The sequence below is a fragment of the Rhinoraja longicauda genome, chromosome 41, assembly GCF_053455715.1.
Source record: "Rhinoraja longicauda isolate Sanriku21f chromosome 41, sRhiLon1.1, whole genome shotgun sequence".
In the NCBI taxonomy this organism is placed as follows: domain Eukaryota; kingdom Metazoa; phylum Chordata; class Chondrichthyes; order Rajiformes; family Arhynchobatidae; genus Rhinoraja; species Rhinoraja longicauda.
The window spans coordinates 2,657,153-2,678,931 of record NC_135993.1 but is presented as its reverse complement, the minus strand read 5'-3'; the positions used below and the strand labels follow the sequence as shown (position 1 = coordinate 2,678,931).

The 21,779-nt window shown below is 45.5% G+C and overlaps 1 protein-coding gene across 1 annotated transcript; it reads right to left on the bottom strand.

The window, feature by feature from the left end:
* Positions 1 to 1,395: 1,395 nt before the first annotated feature.
* On the bottom strand, positions 1,396 to 21,779 carry LOC144611859 (NF-kappa-B inhibitor beta-like). Its single transcript, XM_078431167.1, has 6 exons — positions 21,150 to 21,779; positions 12,354 to 12,459; positions 11,935 to 12,175; positions 10,269 to 10,357; positions 9,086 to 9,331; positions 1,396 to 5,782 (listed from the first exon to the last, which is right to left on the bottom strand). Exons 1-6 carry the CDS (start codon positions 21,536 to 21,538, stop codon positions 5,747 to 5,749), a joined length of 1,107 nt encoding a protein of 368 aa, XP_078287293.1. The 5' UTR covers positions 21,539 to 21,779; the 3' UTR covers positions 1,396 to 5,746.

Genomic DNA, 21,779 nt, shown 5'->3' with positions numbered 1-21,779 from the left:
AGGTGCAGAGGTGGTTTAGCAGAATACTGCCTGGATTAGAGGGGAACATCTACAGGGAGAGATTACAGCGATTTGGAATAGTTGTCTCCGGAACGTGAGAGGATAAGGGTAGACTTGATAGAAGTTTATAACATTATGAGAGGTATAGATAGGTTAGTCAGGAACGTTTGCCCAGGGTGGAAATGTCTAAACTAGAGGGCATGGCTATAAGGTAAGAGGGAGAAGTTTAATGGAGGGCAGGGCAAGGTTTTTGTTTACAGAGGGTGGTGGGTGCCTGGAACACATTGCCAGGGTGACAGTGGAGGCAAATACGAAAGTGGGGTTTAAGAGGCTTTTGGATAGGCACTTGGAAATGGAGAGATATGGATCTTGTGCAGCAGCTGAGATTAGTTCAGCTCAGCACAAACATTGTGGGCCTAGGTTCCTGTGCTGTCCTACGTTGATTATTTGAGAGGTTTTTAGACAGGCACATGGATATGCAGTGAATGGAGGGTTATGGTTCACATGCAGGCAGAGATTAGTTTGTCTTGGCATCATGTTCAGCAAAGACATAGTATGCTGAAGGGCTGGTTTCTGTACTGTACCTTTCTATGGTCTATTATGGAGCTCTTCCAACTAGTGGAAGAGCTGTAAAAAAAAAAATCTCACATTGTGTCTGCCTCAGTAATGTTGGAGTGCATGGCGTTAAGGTGAGAGGAGCATCATTTAAATGAGATGTGTGGGGAAGTTTTCTCTCCCCCCCCCCTCTCCCCCGGTAAGTACCTGGAACGCACTGCCAGAGATGGCAATGGAAGCAGATATGATCATAGTATTAAAGAGGCTTTTAGTCAGATGGATATGCAGAGAAATGAGAGATGCAGACGAGTCGTGTAGGAAAGAACTGCAGATAGATGTTGGTTTAATTCAAAGGTAGACACAAAATGCTGGAGTAACTCAGCGGGACAGGCAGCATCTCTGGAGAGAAGGAATGGGTGACGTTTCGGGTCGAGACCGTTCTTCAGACTATTTCAGTCTGAAGGGTCTCAACCCGAAATGTCACCCATTCCTTCTCTCCAGAGATGCTGCCTGTCCCGCTGAGTTACTCCAGCATTTTGTGTCGATGTGGGATTTGAACCCATGGGTGGGAGAGAGGGAGAAAGGGGGGGGGGGGGAAGAGAGAGGGAGGGAGAGAGAGGGGGGGGAGAGAGAGAGAGAGAGGGGGGGGGAGGGAGGAGGAGGGGGAGAAGAGGGGGAGAGAGGGAGGGGGAGAGGGAGAGGGGGAGAGAGGGAGGGGGAGAGAGAGGGTGGAGAGAGGGAGGGGGAGAGAGAGAGGGGGAGAGGGGGGAGAGAGAGAGGGGAGAGAGAGAGGGGAGAGCAAAGACTGTACTCAACAGCACAAACAAGTCTGTATTTTTTTAAACCACAATATTTGCAACGTTTATTTGTCAGTTTTCTCTTTTTTTTAAAAGTGCTGTTTATTCTAAGTGATTACAACTGTGTGTAAGGCAAGCGACGCACTGGTTTGCAATCCTGGTGCGTGGCTACATTGAAGCAAGGAAATAAAGGTTACGCTTAAAATACAAGTCAACCAACCATTAAGACAAAGTCATGGCTGTCCACAAAGACTACTTAACCCCAGGGCTACCTCAACAACACTAGGCCACACACACTTCACATCTCTGGAGCATCTACAGTGAACTGGGCATTCTGTACACATGCAAACAGGGCAAAACAAAATAAAACTACTATATAAAATAGCAATGAAGACTCAAAACTGTGTGAATCGGCAGTCTCCTTGGAGACAACTTACTGACAAATTGTTCGTATCCATGAATTGTCGACAAGATCTCAGAAACCAGCACTGTCCACAGATCAGAATATGCAAGTTGACCAGAGGACAAGTTTGCAAGCACGGTTTCCACCCCGCACACTTTTATTTTACAGGCAGCATCACATGCTGAAATAGATATAGAATGAAAAAATCATTGCAATGGAAAGCCGGAAGGTAGGTGCATGTAAAAGTGTGCGTTTAAATGTGTACATCTTTTCTAGATATCATGCCATCTCTCCGCTTAGTTTCAAGGTAATTCCTTGAACAGAACTTTCACAAACTGCCGGGTGGGTTAGATCTTATTTTACTTGCTCCATTGGAAGTTTAAAATATGTTTTTAAAATAGCCATTTCCAGCCTGAAGCTTAAAGTATGGGTATATTGGTCAGCTGCTAATTTTTGTCACTATCGACCAAAGATACTGGAGGAACAAGATAGACCACTCAACCCTAAAAACTGCCATTTTAGTAGGCAGAAACTTGCAGAAACATTTAAAAAGAAAAATAACACAAATCTGTGAATTGATAGATGAGACATATTCTGCATTTTAATGGTGTAGGAAAATAACTGCAGATGCTGGTACAAATCGAAGGTATCACAAAATGCTGGAGTAACTCAGCAGGTCAGGCAGCATCTAGGAGAGAAGGAATGGGTGACTAACCTGCTGAGTTACTCCGGCATTTTGCGATACCTGCATTTTAATGGTATCATCACACATACTGTTCCCCCAAGACACTGATTACACTGCGAGAGGCATAGCGAACTGCAGGTTTTGCCTACTAATATGGCTCCTTTGCGTACTACACTTCAATATAGGCGATTTCAACGGAGTGGTCCATCTTGTTCCTCTAGTATCTTTGCCATTGACTCTTTTGGGGGGGAAATGCTGAACTAAATTCAAGGCAGGTTAAGGCAGCAAAATCCATCAGGATTAAAGAAGGGTTGCAACCCAAAAAGTCACCTATTCCTTTTCACCAGAGATGCTGCCTGACCTGCAGAGTTATTCCAGCACTTTGTGTCCTTCCTCTTAGCTAGCATGATGCATTGATTGCAAGGCAGAATGTTTGGTGCTACAACTGATCAAAACCTAGGTTGGATCACATCTTCAGTAAAATATATTGGTCCAGGGGGAGGGAGGGAGAGAGTACAGTAGGTTTACCAGAATGAAACCTGGATGGTTGAGAGACTGGGATTATTGGTGTTGGAATTTACAGTTATGGGGTGATCTGTTTGAAGTTTTCAATACATTCTGAGGAATCAAGAAGATGGACAGAGAGTCGGAGTAGCAAAATGCTGGTCAGAGTAGCAAATGCTGAGTATTGAGAACACAAAACAGATCAAGCGGTAACTGCACAGTGCTGAAAAGTCACTGGTCTCAAACATGAACGGTTTCTCTCTCCAGAGACACTGTCTGGGCTGTTCAGCTTCTTTTTTATTTTTGAATAATGAATGGCCTGGATAGAGTGGACGTGGAAAGGATGTTTCCAGTAACGGGAAGAGTCTAGAATCAGAGGGCACAGCCTCAGAATACAAGGACATACCTTTAGAATGGAGATGGAGGAATTTCTTTAGCCAGAGGGTGGCGAATCTGTGGAATTCATTGCCACAGATGGCGGTGGAGGTCAAGTCTTTGGGTATTTTTAAAGCAGAGATTGATTAGTAAGGGGGTCAAAGCTACAGGGAGAAGGAAGGAGAGTGGGTTGAGAGGGGAAAATAGATTAGCCTTGATCGGAACAGCAGAGTAGACTCGATGGGTTGAATAGCCTAATTCTGCTGCTATGTCTTATGATATGTTGAATATCTGCAGTATTTTTTCATTTTTTAATTAAGCTGGTTGGACAATCTGGTTCTGGAAGACATCGGAAAAATGAGAACCAAGCGTTTGGAGTGAAGTTAGAAAATAATTATTTATGCACAGGGTACCATAAGTTTGGAATTCTTTAGCAAAGAGTTCCAAACCTTTGGAACGCTGTGCATAAAAATTTGTTTTTCCTTTTGCAAAGGTGGAATAATGCTGGGGGACCACAGGCTAATGGAAATGGGGCAAAAGGTAGAGACATTAAGTCAAGTTGGGGGATCAGTGTTGACCTGAATAGTGAAACAGGCATGAAGAGTTGCGTTATCACCTTCTGATCTCGCTTTCTATTTCAATTCTCTACTCCTGGAGCAGGAGGTTTCCAAAGGCAAAAATAACATTTAAACTCTAACAACCAAGACAGCTAGAAACTTCATCCCTCCATAGTAGTTCAGAATGATTGGGTACACATCTGAATGGAATTCCAGTGGCAGACCTAGCTTTGAACACAGATATTTCTTGATAATGCTTCTAAGTGCCAGAGTTAAGACTAGCTTCGGGAATTTCCAAATCTCAGCCTATTGCACTCCAAGGGACAACATCAAACTTGAGCCATCGGTGGAGGAGGTTAGGGATGGACAATTTGTAAGGGGCAGAGGTGCCACTGATTGACAGTCTCCAAATGGGAACGTCAGGAGGAATGAGAGGGAGCAGCGAGGACATCCTCACAACTCCAGGCTTTCAAAAAGGAGTCTCATTAAACATTCCAATGCATCTGAGAAGACCAAGCTATTGCCAGACTACAAGACTTCTTTGAATATCAAAACCTATGTATGAAACGCACCTACACAATAAATGGTCTAACATATGCATTTTCAATGAATTACTTTTATAAAATCAGGAAACTCATTTTGCTTTATACCTTTATTAGTGGATTCTGTTCCTTGTCCTAAGCCACTGCACATATGCTTGCACATCCAGCCAAGGGAAGTTAAAAGGAAAATCAAATCATTTGAATTGTTGAGTTGCAAATTCTTTTACTAGTCATTGTGAATGAAGTGAACGTACACCTCACACAGTGAGCAGACTCTAAGGGTGCAGCTACATTCATACTCTGTTCTCCTTATGTGACCAGGAAGAATGATGCTAATTGAACTGAGTTATTGAAACTGCCTTGAAACACACCCTTGCAACCCAAACCTTTAAGCGCTGTTTCTCTTTAATTTCCACCAAGAAATTTGAGTCCACGAGACAAATACTGCCAGGAAACGTCTGCAGTAAAAAGGAAAGCTGCTCGGCATTCATGCAGTAACAAAGCGGAAGCTTGGTGAGTTTGCGCTAGTCGGCAGACACATACAGTTCATCGCCGGTGCTAAGGCGGCAGCTGCTGCAAAGCAGAAATGTAGGATTACTTCTTTAAAACCCGCGACAGATTGACTTCCGAGCGTCCTGCCAACGACAGATGGAACCTCGGCTGAAGACGGCAGTGTTGTTGAGCGAAAGACTTTGGCTTTGTGGAAGTAGCCAATTTGTTTTAAACAGCGATGTTCCCTCTCCCCCCCCCACATGCCGGTTCCTTCTCCATTACTGCAACACAACTCAACCTCCATCTTCTTCGCCCTTCCTCCATCGTCCAGCTTCAGTATCTGCGACAACAGCCTGTTTTCCCAAGTTTGCCTCACACCTTACACACATCCCAACTGCTCACACGCGTCAGAAGGAACTGCGGATGCTTGTTTAAACTGAAAAGACACGAAAAGCTGGAGTAACTCAGCGGGTCAGGCAGCATCTCCTTTTCTCCAGAGATGCTGTCTGACCCTCCGAGTTAATCCGGCATTTTGCGTTTACATTCTGCCCACCCCGTGCCAACAAACTGCAGGGCCTACTCTCCATCTCACCTGCTTGGAATTTTTCCACCGAGTTCCCCTTCGAAAGGATGACAGCCAGTTACATTCAAGCCACAAACCCATACTTTCAGACACAAGGTTATAAAGACTACTCCAATGCTAGATATTGGTTCAATGCAAAGTTACACAACAGTTATAAGGGACTTAAGGGCCTTCACAGCAGTCGAGCTGAACCACTTTAATGCTACAGTTTTTAATCTTTAAATATGACACTGCAGGATTTTCAGATCTTCCATTAACATCCATGCACCACAAAGTCATCATACTCTCCCTAAAAAGAGAAAAAGAGGAAATGGTCAATAGAACTCAATGTCACAAAAAATGCTATTTGAACCAAAGCCGCAATCTTTCTTTCCCATATATGCACGACTTGGTTTAATCACTAACCTTGTAGCTTTTAATATTAAAAAGGTCACAAAGTGCTGGACTAACTCAGCAGGCGTGATTGTAATCATGTATTGTCTTTCCTCTGGCTGGTTAGCACGCAGCAAAAACTTTTCACTGTACCTCGGTACATGTGGCAATAAACTAAACTGAACAGGTCAAGCAGCATCTCTAGAGCATAGATAGATGACGTTTCGAGTCGAGACCCTTCTCCAGTCCTAACCTGAAACGTCACCCACCCATGCTCTTCAGAGATGCTGCCTGACCCACAGTTATTTCAGCACTTTGTGCCCTTTTTTGTAAGCCAGCATCTGCAGTTTCTTGTTTCTAACTTTTAATATTCCTTTTTCAGCGCCAAGTTATTTCTGTTGAAAATCACTTATGGACCCTCCTTACGTGACACCCAGCACAGAAATAGCCACATCCTAACCACCCACTGTACACAGGAACCACTTTCTGATCTGCTCGTTGCAGGTTGCTGTTTGAACTGGTGCTCTTCTTGTTGCCAGCTCAAGAACCAATGCAAATGTTTACCACCCTCCAGCTGCGATCTCCCACTAATCGTTTATGGCTTGCCAGAACAATAACCAGTTGGAGATATACAAGAGACTGAAAACACTCCCCGCTGCTTGAACAGTCGACTAATTTAAGTGATCTGCTTACAGCGAAATTTGCTGTTAAAACAGAAAGAGGAACCAACAACATCTGACAGAAGATTAATGCCTAGCAACTGCATGGGATACGTAAAACAATGAGGTCAGTTTTCTGGCTTGTGCGTTTTGGACACGTATATTATAGTCACTCATGTGTACTGTTGGGCAGAAGGGGCTTTCTAAGACAACTAATTTTCACAGTTCTTCCCCCTCCAAAGGTTTGTGCAAATTTTGAGAACGAGAAAATGCACAGAGCCGCACAGTACAGAGGCCCAAAACAAAGACGTGTCTGTGTTCACCCTCACGTTAGATGGTCCCAAAAGGTCTGCCAAGTATGGCACTCAATAAAAGTCCTTTATCAACAAGATCCCTTATCCTGTACCAACACACTGTAAATGACTCAATTGTAATCATATATTGTCTTTCTGCTGACTGGCTAGCACGCAACAAAAGCTTTTCACGGTACCACACATAGGGTTGCCAACTTCCTCGCTCCCAAATACAAGACAAGGTGACGTCACCGCCCCGCGCCCCACGTGACCTCACCCAGCGGCCACGTGCTCCCGCTCCACCAATGGCGGCCGCCATTGGTGGAGCGGGAGCACGTGGCCGCTGGCTGGGTGAGGTCACGTGGGGCGCGGAGCGGTGACGTCACCCTTTGTCTCTTATTTGGGAGCGAGGAAGTTGCCAACGCTACTAAGACGGGACAAGGGCGGTCCCGTATGGGACAAACCACTCTAGCCCGAAATACGGGATGTCCCGGCTAATACGGAACAGTTGGCAACCCTAGGTACACGTGACAATAAACTAAACTGAACTGAAGAGACCGTGATGCCGATGAGTAGCGTAGGGAATTTTTCAAGGGTGCAAGGGGAAAGCGCAGATTCACACCAGGAACTTGTTCTTGAGCATTCTCCAGAAGTAATCTAGTAACAATCTGGGGTGGTAGAGTTGCTGCCTTACAGCGCCTGAGTCCCGCGTTCGATCCTGACTGTCTGTACGGAGTTTGGACATTATCCCCGTGACCGCGTGAGGATGTTCAGGTAGCCTGTGTCCATCTTTGGGCCCTCGTGTCAAGTGGACGAGTCATTTCAGCCGAGAGCAATGTCAGCAGGAGGTTTAATCACCGACAGACCAGATCTGCAGCTGCTGTGATTCCTAGGTCATGCCATCAATGTTAATCACTATAACACAGCACAGTGTCCCCAGAGAGGGGTGATGCTTGCAAGTGAAAACGTGCAGCAGCTGAGGCCAAGATCCTTCATCACCTCCAGTGTCCAAACTCAGAACTAGCTCTTCATATAGCATTTGGGGCAAAGGAATCCAAATTGGCGAAAGATATTGGTGCACAAAGACCAGGGAAATCTCCCAATATTTATTCCTGCTTTGATGCCTGAGTGCACTGTTTAAAATGCTCATTTGACTGTCCAATTTTCCTGCCTGGTACTTCTGGTGCATTTTATTTCCACAAACCTGAAGCAGTGTTATTTTTAATTTATGTAGGAAAGAAAACTGCAGATGCTGGTATAAATCGAAGGTAAACAGAAAATGCTGGAGCAACTCAGCGGGCCAGGCAGCATCTCTGAAGAGAAGGAATGGGTGACGTTTCAGGTCGAGACCCTTCTTCAGTCCCGAAACGTCACCCCCTGAAGAAGGGTCTTGACCCGAAATGTCACCCATTTCTTCTCTCCAGAGATGCTGCCTGGCCCGCTGAATTACTCCAGTATTTTATGTTGGGGGAGTCCAGAACAAGGGGCCACAGTTTGAGAATAAGGGGTAGGCCATTTAGAACGGAGATGAGGAAGAACTTTTTCAGTCAGAGGGTGGTGAAGGTGTGGAATTCTCTGCCTCAGAAGGCAGTGGAGGCCAGTTCGTTGGATGCTTTCAAGAGAGAGCTGGATAGAGCTCTTAAGGATAGCGGAGTGAGGGGGTATGGGGAGAAGGCAGGAACGGGGTACTGATTGATAGTGATCAGCCATGATCGCATTGAATGGCGGTGCTGGCTCGAAGGGCTGAATGGCCTACTCCTGCACCTATTGTCTATTGTCTATTGTCTATTGTCTATTGTCGACCTTATTTTTAATTTAGGTTAGAGATACAGTCTGGAAACAGGCCCTATGGCCCACCGAGTCCGCACTGACCATTGATCAACAAGAGATGCTGCTGCCTGGCCTGCTGAGTTACTCCAGCACCTTGTGTCTCTTAATTGGCACGAGCAATCCGGCTCAAAACCATGGTTGTCCCAATCCCAGGAGTTGCAGGCTGGTGTGAAACTCAAGAGCACTGGGATTTACAATCTGGCAACATTAACAGACACTTGAGACCAGGGAACAGCGCCTCCATTTGAGACAGCGAGAGGAAATAAATACATTCACTAAATTTAGCCACAATATTATCAGTCGAATGTGGAAATAGCCTCCCACTTTATACTGAAGTGTAGGAACTTCCTTCTTGTGTCAGTTGAGCTGGGTGCTCCCACTAGTATTTACTCGAGTCCCATACACACACATACACCCGCCATTAAACAGCTTACATACCACGCCATCTTCATCAATTCCTTCATCTTCGTCTGACTCATCATCTGACAGAGGTTCTGAAGAGCCATAGTCTCTGAGCATCTGAGTTATTCCAGAGTCAGGCATGTACACTGCCAGGCAGATTGGTGTGCAGCCATTGTACATCTGGGCATGGACATCGGCCCCCCTGTTCAACAAGAGTTTGATGACGTGCCGATTCTGCTGTTCTACTCCCAGGTGTAACGCAGTCCGACCTGCACACTTCTCCTGCAAACAGAAATTGATGCCAAGCTTTAAAGATCTGACAGAAATATACCAATCTTTTCGCAGGATATCAGTCACCTTCTCATTAATTCCAACAATTTCACATGCAGAAGATTTAGCAAGATAGTAATTTCACTCCACGGAAACTGTTGTTTTAAAGCACTTGAAGTGATAAAGGGACATAGCAAGTCATTCTGATGTTTGCTGTTTTGTACAGCAGCACAAATCATTGCTTTTGGGCTTCCCAAACTGATCTTTAGGAGTACCCTATATTGCTGCTGTTGCTGTTTTGGGCACTCCCAAGAGTTAATGTGTTAAATAGTTAATTAACATAAGAGTTATAAGGTCATAAGTGACAGGAATAGAATTAGGCCATTCGGCCCATCAAGCCTATTCAATCATGGCTGATTTATCTCTCCCTCCTAACCTCATTCTCTTGCCTTCTCCCCATAACCTCTGACACCTGTCCTAGTCAAACATCTACCTCTGCCTTAAAAATATCCACTGACTTGGCCTCTTCAGCCTTTTGTGGCAAAGATTTCCAAAGTTAATGGCTGGTGTGTAACAGTAAAATTTGCTAAGTCGGGGGCTGGCCTCTGATGTAACCATTCATTAATTTGAAATATATGAAAGCAGACATTTTAGATGTCAGAAGATCCTAGTGGGAAGAACACGAATAACTAGTTAAGATAGACAGAAAATGCTGGAATAACCCAGCGGGCCAGGCAGCACCTCTGGAGAGAAGGAATGGGTGATGTTTCGGGTCGAGACCCTTCTTCAGTTCAAGTCTGAAGAAGGGTCTCGACCCGAAACGTCACCCATTCCTTCTCTCTAGAGATGCTGCCTGTCCCGCTGAGTTACTCCAGCATTTTGTGTCTATCTTCGATTTAAACCAGCATCTGCAGTTCCTTCCTACACATAGAGATATCAGAGGACTTGCCTTTGCATTCACATCCACTTCAAAATGCAAAAGATACTCGACCACCTGAACATCATTAAGTAGTACAGCCACATGGAGGGGCGTGAAGCCTGAGGGTGGGAGATAAATGTATTAGAATGCAAGAATTTTAAAAAAAACCAAAGTTAGCCATTTGGTCCCAATCACTGGCTGACCTCTCACCCAATGCCCCAATTAGATTTAATTCAGGCTTTGGGGCACATCAATCTTCCCTTCAATTTCCTTCTCAGCTTTCCTGAAGATACATCTGGGTTCCGTTTCAAGGTTTGCACAGAAATAGCCCAGCCAGCATCCCCTTGGTAGGATTACAAACCATTCTCTATTGATATCCAGCCATTCTTACTGGAAGCTTGATAAAAGGAAGCCTGAACAATTTACCCCCAGGCAACGCTCTAGGCCGGCTAAAACATATTTCGATTTATCCCTGAGATAATTGATATTGTGTTAGAACTGAACCTTTGGATATCTCAAGAGTCTTGACTTGACCATGAGAGGAATAAATTGGGTAGATGCACAGAGTCTCTTGCCCTGAGCAGGCAAATTGAGAAAACAGAGGTGTGGGCAAGTTGGGCCGAAGGACCTATTACCACACCGTGTCACTCTACTACTCTTGATACCATTTCCACTTTTGACAAATGGGCCATGGGGGTATTTTAGCTTCCCAGTATCTATCTAGTCCAAGGATGAGAGCAGATGACGGCAAGGAGGTTGGGAATTTCAATGTAATAAGATATTATACAAAGCAACAAAGTCCCTGTAGCTTGAAGGACTGGAAAATTGCATTGTACTATCCAAAACCAGAACATGACAGTAAGAAGTTCAATAAAAGATCACTGAAGTTATTTAAAAATCTTCTTGTGTCAGAGGTTACAAACATTGCTCCAATTGATACGTTTGATTTTCTCTCTACCAGATGAACAAATTGGAGTAACAGCCATCCATGGTGACATGCCCCAGGGCTCCCACCCAGATGGCTCGCACGATTGAAAGATACAGCACGGAAACAGGCCCTTCGGCCCACGCCGACCACCTGTTCACACCAGTTCTATGTTATCCCGCTTTCTCATCCACTCCCTAGATTAAGGGCAATTTACAGAAGCAAATTAACCTACAAACCTGCACGTCTTTGGGATCTGGGTGGAAACCGGAGCACCCGGAGGGAATGCATGCAGTCACAGGGAGAACGTGCAAATCCTACACAGAAAGCACACGAAGTCAGGAGCGAAACCATCCTGTTCATGGCGCTTTCAGAGAGGGAGCACTTATCCCATACACAAGCCTTTACCTTTGTGAAAATGATGGACCAGGGAGAGGGAAAGCCAAGTGCAAGGTTGGAATGGAATAAAATTGGAACCTGCCCAAAAATTGAAGTTCTCATATCATTTAACCAGATTAATGAATTCCATTCAGAACCTGTTGAAAGTTATAAAAGTAAATAAAGTGCTGGAGTAATTCAGCAGGTCAGGCAGCATCTCTGAAAGACATGGATAGACAATGTTTCAGATCAGACTCAATCCTATCCATGTCCTCCAGACATGCTGCCTGACCCGCTGAGTTACTCCTGCACATTGTTTACTTTGTAAACCAGCATCTGCAATTCCTCGGGTCTCCATTTGTTGAAAGTGAATATTAACACAAAAGACTTTACCTCGGTAGTTATAGAAATGTAGCTGCTGCCTGAACTGTGCAGGGTCCCACAAACTGGAATACTTTAGATCGGTGGAATGGTGAAACAGGAGTGCCTGGACACAGGCAAGTGCCATTTCCTTGCAAGCGAGGTGTAAAGCAGTGTTCCCATCCTTCTCCTGAAGCAAAAGGTTCGCTCCAGCTGCGACCAACTTCTTCACCAACTCTGATCGCCCAAGGATCACGGCCAAATGCAGTGCAGTCTGCAAGAGATTTACGGAGGGGATGAAAGCAAATAACTTTTGGCGACTACAGCGCGGGGCGTGGAAGGGGAGTCTGCACTTTCATTAAAGAACAAAAACACAGAATAATTTAATCTAACAAGGAAACGTGCAGGATAACAAAACCTGAAGTGATCATTTCCGTTTGCACTCTAATCACCTGCTTCATGTCATTCTGTTGATCGAGAAAATTTGTACCCTTCATACAATGGAGAAGGTGCTCCAGTAGGCAATCTTCCTCATGAATGATGGCTAGGTGCAGCATCCTAGTAAAACAAAAAGGTCCAGACACTAGTCACTCATCTTGATGATGGGCCCCAGTTTAAAAACTGTTCAATACAGCTTAGGTCCCTTGGGTAACGAGACAAGTGTGAGAGACAAGAAAATAAACACGTGAAAAAAGAGGAAACAGCCACGGGGGGGGGGGGGGGAGAGAGATACACACACAGCCAGAAAGAGAGACAGAGAGACAGACACAGAGACAAACTGAATGGAGGCAGCCATGACAGTTCACAATCGTATGTATCCTAGAAGCCAAATAAAGACTGGGTTTAGGGTCAGTCCAGTGCAGGTAACCTGCTCCCTAATTACAGATAATTTAAACACTGTGAAAACAAAGAAGTGAACCAGCAAAAAGGAGAGAGAGAGAGATGTGCTAGAGGGAGGGAGAGAGAAAACTGTTCCTGAAATTTTGATCATGGAAAATTACACAAATTAGACAATAATATAGGTTTTAACATCAAAAGAGCTGAAAACTGCATTGGCACACAATATATTAGACTTAAGCCGTAACTCTTTAGGAAATAGTATATTGTTGGAACTTCTGCACCAAAAGTTTTGACATAAAACTAGAGCAAAGACAATTAGTGCTTATCTCTGTTAAACCAGGACAGCACATCAATGGGAGGAGAAAGAAAGTACAGAAACACATTCGAGTTTCTTAACTCCCTCTCCTTCGACATGTGGTGAGCAACATGACTAATTTGGAAAATACTGTCGCTAAATAAAGTAGGGCAGCCACTTTTTCACAATGAAGGTGGCATTTAATCCCTTCTGTGTAAAGTTTAAGATGATGTCCCTGGAAACATCAATTTTAAGCAAAAGCCCTTCATCTGCATCAGTGCCACCACCTCGCTGCATGACTGCGCTCCACTGCAGAAGAGGGCGTGGACAGGGTGCATGACTGCGCTCCACTGCAGAAGAGGGAGTGGACAGGGTGCGACTCGTCCTTGATTATGCTGCTGGCCTTGACGAGGCAGCGCGAGGTATAAATGGAGTCAATGGAAGGGAGGTTGGTTCGTGTGATGGTCTGGGCTGCGTCCACAATTCTCTACAATTTCTTGTGGTCTTGGATGGAGATGTTCCCAAACCAAGCTGTGATGCATCTCGGCTACCCAACGCCAAATCAGCATGCAAGAAACACATGTGCAAATATAGGAAACTGTCTAAGCTGTCGACAACCGGGTACAGGCTGATTAACAATAGCCATTGTAACTGTGGCAAACTGGTGCGATGTGAGTCGCACCACAGGTAATTAGAACAAGGGACTTTCTGGTTTTCTAAAAATATACCGACGGGCTCAGAGAACGTTATGGGTTTATTTCCTCAACGCTGCAGCTGGGAGAAAAATATTTAGCATCCAACACGCGATAACATTTATCTTTATCACCAGATGTCCATGTCCCTTTTCGTTCACTTCCGTCCCTCTGCCAGAAAAGCACATTAAGCTCTAAGGTACACAAGTAGTGTGACACCAACATATGGATTCACAGGAAACAATTGTAACACTCTACCAGTCCTTTCCTCCACATAGTTTATTGATGCAGCGCGGAAACAGGCCCTTCGGCTCACCGACCAGCGATCCCCGCACACTAACATTATCACACACACGGGACAATTTACAATTGTACCAAGCCAATTCACCTACAAACCTGTATGTCTTTGGAGCCTGGGAGGAAATCGGAGATACCGGAGAAAACCCACGCAGGTCATGGGGTGATCGTACAAACCCTGTACAGACAAGTACCCATAGTCTCCAGTGCTGTAAGGCAGCAAATCCATCGCTGCACCACCTTTTATGCTTCTCACTATTCCCCAGACAAGAATTTTTTATGAACTTCACTGGTGAGTGAGGAACTTTGCAGGTCACAAACGTACCTTTGTATATCATGTACAAAAGCAAAGAATAGACAATAGACAATAGGTGCAGGAGGAGGACATTCGGCCCTTCGAGCCAGCACCGAAATTCAATGTGATCATGGCTGATCATTCTCAATCAGTACCCCGTCCCTGCCTTCTCCCCATACCCCCTGACTCCGCTATCCTTAAGAGCTCTATCTAGCTCTCTCTTGAAGTCCTGCTAAACCTATGTTCGTCACTGATCACGGCATCAATGGAATATTATTCATAATTCTAGACATTATGCATTAAAAAGGCATTATTCTATGTACAGAGATGTAACAAGATGGCACAGCTGAGCCATGTGCAAAGCTTGGATAAGATGGAATTGTTCTCCTTTGAGCAGAAGCCAGGTAGACTTGTAAGATATCTAGAAATGCTTTTGGTCTCTCTGAATTTGCTCCATTTCAAGATCAACAGTAATAGATTTTAAAATTATAGAACTAAAAATGTTTTTCATTTCAACACAGTTTTGCAAGATCTGGAATGTTCTATCAAAAGGTGATGGAATCAAGTTTCAGGTTTTAGTGTTTAGATTTGGGATGGAAATAGGCTCTGCGGCTCATCGAGTCCCAGCCAACCATCGATCGCCCGTTCTCACTACTTTACGATATCACACTTTCGCATCCACTCCCTACACACTAAGGACAATTTACAGAAACCAATTAACCTACAAACCTGCAATATAGGGGAAAATCGGATCGCCGGGAGGAAACCCATGTGGGCACAGGGGAAATGAGCAAACTCCCCACAGACAGCACCCGAGATCAGGATCGACTGCAGGTCTCTGGCACTGAGGGGCAGCTGCACCACTGATCCTGCACTATAAACAGGCCCATGGGGTCTTGCCAACCATCGGGCACCCATTTCCACTTACCTTATTTTGTTCCCCCTCCATTTCCATCAACTTTCTTACACACTCTGGACAATACACAACAGCCAATTAAACAACTGATCCACGCCTTTGGGATGTGGGAGGAAACCAGAGTGCCTTGAAGAAATCTGTTTGGCAGAATGTGCAAACTCCATACGTGGCAGCAGAGGTCAGGATCAAACCCAGGCCCCTGGGGCTGTGAGGCAGTGGTTCGACCTGCTGCACCACCGTGCTACCCCATGGGTATTTAAGGGGAAGGACAAACTGTTGAGGAAGTGGCTGGGATCTTCCTTCTTTCAAAGAATAAGAATTGTCATGATAGGCCAAATGCCTCGTCTTGTACTGCTAGGTCAAAGATAAAGTTTAAAATACCATTAATGTGGCAAACGCTACTGGGAAACATTGACAAATACAACCTCAGACCACATCAATGAGCTGTCAATGCCGGGGCTAACCAATTAGAGACACAGCACAAAGAAGATAAAGATGTCTAGACTTCAGTGGCTGAACTGTCAGAGGTTTAAATATATCTCTGCACCTCCAACACTCCCACATCTGAGCACTTGAGCCGAGGATTGAAAATATTTCCTCCCATTCTGCTCCAGGTATGTAACAGTGCCCTCCATAATGTTTGGGACAAAGAGCATCATTTATTTATCTGCCTCTGTACTCCACAATTTGAGATTTGTAATAGAAAAAAAAAATCACATGTGATTAAGGTGCACATTGTCAGATTTTATTAAAGGGTATTTTTATACATTTTGGTTTCACCATGTAGAAATTACAGCTGTGTTTATACATAGTCCCCCCATTTCAGGGCACCATAATGTTTGGGACACATGGCTTCACAGGTGTTTGTAATTGCTCAGGTGTGCTTAAATGCTGCCTTAATGCAGGTATAAGAGAGCTCTCAGTACATCGTCTTTCCTCCAGTCTTTCCATCACCTTTGGAAACTTTGATTGCTGTTTATCAACATGAGGACCAAAGTTGTGCCAATGAAAGTCAAAGAAGCCATTATGAGACTGAGAAAGAAGAATAAAACGGTTAGAGACATCAGCCAAACCTTAGGCTTACCAAAATCAACTGTTTGAGAAATCATTAAGGAGAAAGAGAGCACTGGAAGCTTACTTATCGCAAAGGGACTGGCAGGCCAAGAAAGATCTCCACAGCTGATGACAAAATAATTCTCTCTATAATAAAGAAAAATCACCAAACACCTGTTCGACAGATCAGAAACACTCTTCAGGTGTGGATTTGTCAATGACCACTGTCCACAGAAGATTTCATGAATAGAAATACAGAGGCTACACTGCAAGATGCAAACCACTGGTTTGCCACTAAAATAGGATGGCCAGGTTACAGTTTGCCAAGAAGTACTTAAAAGAGCAACTGCAGTTCTGGAAAAAAGGTCTTGTGGACAGATGAGACAAAGATTAACTTACATCAGAGTGATGGCAAGAGCAAAGTATGGAAGAGAGAAGGAACTGTCCAACATCCAAAGCATACCACCTCATCTGTGAAACACGGTGGTGGGGGTGTTATGGTCTGGGCATGTATGGCTGCTGAAGGTACTGGCTCACTTATCATCATTGATGATACAACTGCTGATGGTAGTAGCATGATAAATTCTGAAGTGTATAGACACATCCTATCTGCTCAAGTTCAAACAACTGCCTCAAAACTCATTGGCCGGCGGTTCATTCTACAGCAAGACAATGATCCCAAACATACTGCTAAAGCAACAAAGGAGTTTTTCAAAGCTAAATAAATGTCAATTCTTGAGTGGTCATGTCAATCCCCCGATCTGAACCCAATTGAGCATGCCTTTTATATCCCAAAGAGAAAACTAAAGGGGACTTGCCCCCAAAACAAGCATAAGCTGAAGATCGCTGCAATACAGGCCTGGCAGAGCACCACCTGAAAAGACACCTAACAACTGGTGATGTCCACAAATCACAGAATTCAAGCAGTCATTGCATGCAAAGGATATGCAACAAAATACTAAACATGACATTGCTGTGTCCCAAACATTGTGGTGCCCTGAAATGGGGGGACTATGTATAAACACTGCTGTAATTTCTACATGGTGAAACCAAAATGTATAAATGTGCACTTTAACCACATGTGATGTTTTCTATTACAAATCTCAAATTGTGGAGTTCAGAGGCAAATAAATAAATGGGTCTTTGTCCCAAACATTATGGAGGGCACTGTATGAGTCAGCTGTGGAATAAAACCATTTTTAAAAGCATCTTGAAAAGATGAGCAAAGACTGTTGATCTGAACAATTTAGCCAACTGTATACTTATCCCTTACGGAACAATACTGAAGGAATTTTTAAAATCTTATTTATGTTTGTAGGACCTTTCTGTATGTAATCTGAATCTGACCATTCCTACAATATTAGAGTTTTAAAAGTACTTTGATGGGTCTGAGCGTTCAGGAAATCCACTAAATAAAATGCAAGCATTTTCCTTCTAAGAAACGTTCAAAACTTAAAAATTGTATTTATGCAGATTTCAACATAGAACAGTACAGCACGGGAATAGACACTTCGATCCACAATGTTGGTGCCGAACAGCATGTCAAGTTAAACTGGCATGGAATGGAATGGGGAATGGAACTGATTTCATTGCTCTATGGCATGGCCCAGGTGGGTCGAATAGCTTACTTCAAATATAATAAATCCATCACTATGTTAGACAGTGAATTCCAGAACGTACACAAAGCAAGCAAAAATAAATTTCAGAATTCACTTTTAATTCTTCTTGGCATTAATTAGTAACCATATCCTCTAGCTCATTTCTCTACTAAAGGATATAGATCCTTCTGATTCTAGCTACCTAGAATTCTATTTCAAAAGCCTCAACTAAAATTTCCCTTTGGCCTCTTGAAATAGCAAAACCTCGGCTTCCTCCGATAACAAATGTAGCAGATTGAAATACCTCCTAGTGCAGTCAACAAAACCAATACCTACAAACCAAGCAGCAGATATAATGTATAAGAAAATAACTGCAGATGCTGGTACAAATCAAAGGTATTTATTCACAAAATGCTGGAGTAACTCAGCAGGTCAGGCAGCATCTCAGGAGAGGAGGAATAGGTGATGTTTCGGGTCGAGACCCTTCTTCAGACGATCTCCCTCTATCTTCCTGTCACCACCTATATCCTTCCTTTGTCCCGCCCCCCTGACATCAGTCTGAAGAAGGGTCTCGACCCGAAACGTCACCCATTCCTTCTCTTCTGAGATGCTGCCTGACCTGCTGAGTTACTCCAGCATTTTGTGAATAAACAGCAGATATAATGCCTCTTCAAAGCCTTTAAAAACCCACTCTGCAGCTTCCAATTCTGACCTAAGTTGACATACCAATGCAATATTGAGCAAAGGCTGCTCTTTTGTCGTACCAATTTTACACATGGCACATTACCCTATGGCCTAATTTGCTTTCTCAGAAATATGCAAAAAAACAGACAGGCAGCATCCACTGAGAGAGAGAAAGAATTAACACCTTAGGTCAATTACCTTTTTAATCCACATTCTTAAACTCAGGGCATTGAATCTACAATTCCAACAACACCGCCAACATTACTTCACTGGAGCATTCTCAAACAACAAAGGTGGCACATCAGAAAAGAGGACATAATGGCATCTGGCAAAAGGATTGTCGTTAAAATTTATGCTGCCTGGAGTAGAGTGTATTAGCTTCAAGAAGAGATCGGACAAATTTGGATTGGTTTCTCTCGATTGCCAGACGTTAAGAGACCCGACAGAATTATATAAACTTAAGAGAAGTAAAGTTAGGGTAGACAGAATGTTTTCCCAGGTTGGAAAAGTCAAAGACCAGAGGACATATCTTAAACATGAGAGGAAGGAAAAAGATACACAGGGCAGGCTTTTTTTATTAAAACAGACATGGTAGTAATGGAACCAGATAGACAATAGGTGCAGGAGGAGGCCATTCGGCCCTTCGAGCCAGCACCGCCATTCAATGTGATCATGGCTGATCAAGAGCGTTATTCAAGAAGCTTTTAGATAGACACAGGGAATGGATCATGTGTAGGCACAGGAGATTAGTGTAATTTGGCAACATATGGTGGTTCGAAGTGCCTGTTTCTCTGTACTGTTGCATAGAGACACAAGTACCTCCAGATTCTTGAAGTTTGTGTAGAACACAAAGTGCTGGTGGTCAGGCAGCATCTTTAGAGGACACGGATAGGCAACATTTGAGCTCTGGTCCCAACAGTCAGTCAAAAGAAAAGGATCCCAACCCAAAACATCGCCCATCCATTGCCTCCAGAGATGCTGTCTGACCCGCTAAGTTATTCCAGGGCTTTCTGTACCGTTCTATGGTTGAGCAATCTTACTGGTAAAAGTTACAGATTCAGGTACGTAATTCCAGAGCTGAGGGCCAGGAAGCTGAAGGAATAGCAATGGTGGAGAGGTACCAACATGACAAATAATAGAAGCACAGAGACCCCAGAGGAAGGGTAGTTACAAGGGCAAGTGAATTGGGAGGAGGGGGGGGGGAGAGACGGGACACATACAGGTGAATGTGGTAAGGAGGCGTGCATGTGAATGGGAGGGAAGAAGCATGCAAGCAAATGGGGGGGGGGGGGGGAGCAGCGTGCAAGTGAATGGAGGCGTGCAAGTCAATGGGGGACGGGTTAGTTAATTGGGGGGATGTGTAAGCGAATGGAGAGATGCAAGTCAATGGAGGGTCGTGCAAGGGAATGGGGGTCATGCAAGGGAATGGGGGGGTCGTGCAAGGGAATGGGGGGTCGTGCAAGGGAATGGGGGGGTCGTGCAAGGGAATGGGGGGGTCGTGCAAGGGAATGGGGGGGTCGTGCAAGGGAATGGGGGGTCGTGCAAGTGTATTGCGGGGGGTTTGTGCAAGTGTATTGCGGAGGTTTTGTACAAGTGTATTGGGGGGGGGTTTCGTGCAAGTGTATGGGGGGGTTTCGTGCAAGTGTATGGGGGGATTTCGTGCAAGTGTAAGGGGGGGTGTTCGTGCAAGTGTATGGAGGGTCGTGCAAGTGTATGGCGGGGGTGTTCGTGCAAGTGTATTGGGGGGGTTTCATGCAAGTGTATGGGGGGGTTTCATGCAAGTGTATGGGGGGGGTTTCGTGCAAGTGTATGGGGGGGTTTCATGCAAGTGTATGGGGGGGGTTTCGTGCAAGTGTATGGGGGGGTTTCATGCAAGTGTATGGGGGGGTTTCATGCAAGTGTATGGGGGGGTTTCATGCAAGTGTATGGGGGGGTTTCATGCAAGTGTATGGGGGGGTTTCGTGCAAGTGTATGGGGGGGTTTCATGCAAGTGTATGGGGGGGTTTCATGCAAGTGTATGGGGGGGTTTCATGCAAGTGTATGGGGGGGGTTTCGTGCAAGTGTATTGGGGGGGTTTCGTGCAAGTGTATGGGGGGGTTTCATACAAGTGTATTGGGGGGGGTTTCGTGCAAGTGTATGGGGGGGTTTCGTGCAAGTGTATTGGGGGGGTTTCGTACAAGTGTATTGGGGGGGTTTCGTACAAGTGTATTGGGGGGGTTTCGTGCAAGTGTATTGGGGGGGGTTTTGTACAAGTGTATTGGGGGGGTTTTGTACAAGTGTATTGGGGGGGTTTTGTACAAGTGTATTGGGGGGGTTTCGTGCAAGTGTATTGGGGGGGTTTTGTACAAGTGTATTGGGGGGGTTTTGTACAAGTGTATTGCGGGGGTTTCGTGCAAGTGTATTGGGGGGGGGTGTTCGTGCAAGTGTAAGGGGGGGTTTCGTGCAAGTGTAAGAGGGGGGGGTGTTCGTGCAAGTGTATGGGGGTCGTGCAAGCCCATGAGAGCGCGCTCCCTTCCCCAAGTGTGAACAGACGTGAGCGCGCCCGGCCGCGCGTGCAAGCGAGTGTGCACACACTCACGAGTCGAGCTCCTCGGTGCGGTAGTTGAGCAGTTGTGCCAGGTCGGCCGTCGCCGGCTCCCGGCCGCGGAGCTCCACCCGCTCCAGGCCGCGGGTGATCTGGCCGATGCCGCACTCGAGCCGCTGCTGGCTGGACGGCCACACGTCGGGCTCGCATCCCGGGCCGGAGCCGGAGCCGGAGCCGAACACGGACACTGCCGCCGCCGCCGCCGCCGCCGCCGCCGCCGCCTTGGCCTCGTCCAGCGGCCCGAAGACGTGCCGGCTCTGCAGGTCGCTGAGCGAGCCGATGCCGCTGTCATAGTGATCCTCCACCTCGGCCTCCCCGCCCCACGGAGCCGCCCCCTTCCCCGCGCCCATCTTCGACCGCTCCTCGCTGATGAGAACCTCCATGTTGGCTCCGATGGGTGGTTTGTTTTGGATGGAAAGAAATTCCCTCTATTTTCGGATTCTAACGACGCATTTCGCTTCTTCAGCTAAATCGGTGAGGTAAAGTGGCCATTACTTCCCTCGTTTTGTCGGGAAAGTGGGGAATTTAGAGGCGCGCCCGACGACCCCCGGAGCGGCCCCTCGGACAAAGATGGCGGCCGCCTTGTTTACTCTCCGGGCGACGGGAATCCCCCCCAGCCCGCGC

Bases quoted from the DNA above. Each gene is read 5' to 3' on its own strand.
- LOC144611859 (XM_078431167.1), bottom strand. From the start codon at position 21,538: ATGGAGGTTCTCATCAGCGAGGAGCGGTCGAAGATGGGCGCGGGGAAG. The intron at 12,460-21,149 runs GTGAGTGTGTGC...TTGTTTTACTAG, and splicing joins CGCACCGAGGAGCTCGACTC to GATGCTGCACCTAGCCATCA. The intron at 12,176-12,353 runs GTGATTAGAGTG...AATCTCTTGCAG, and splicing joins AACAGAATGACATGAAGCAG to ACTGCACTGCATTTGGCCGT.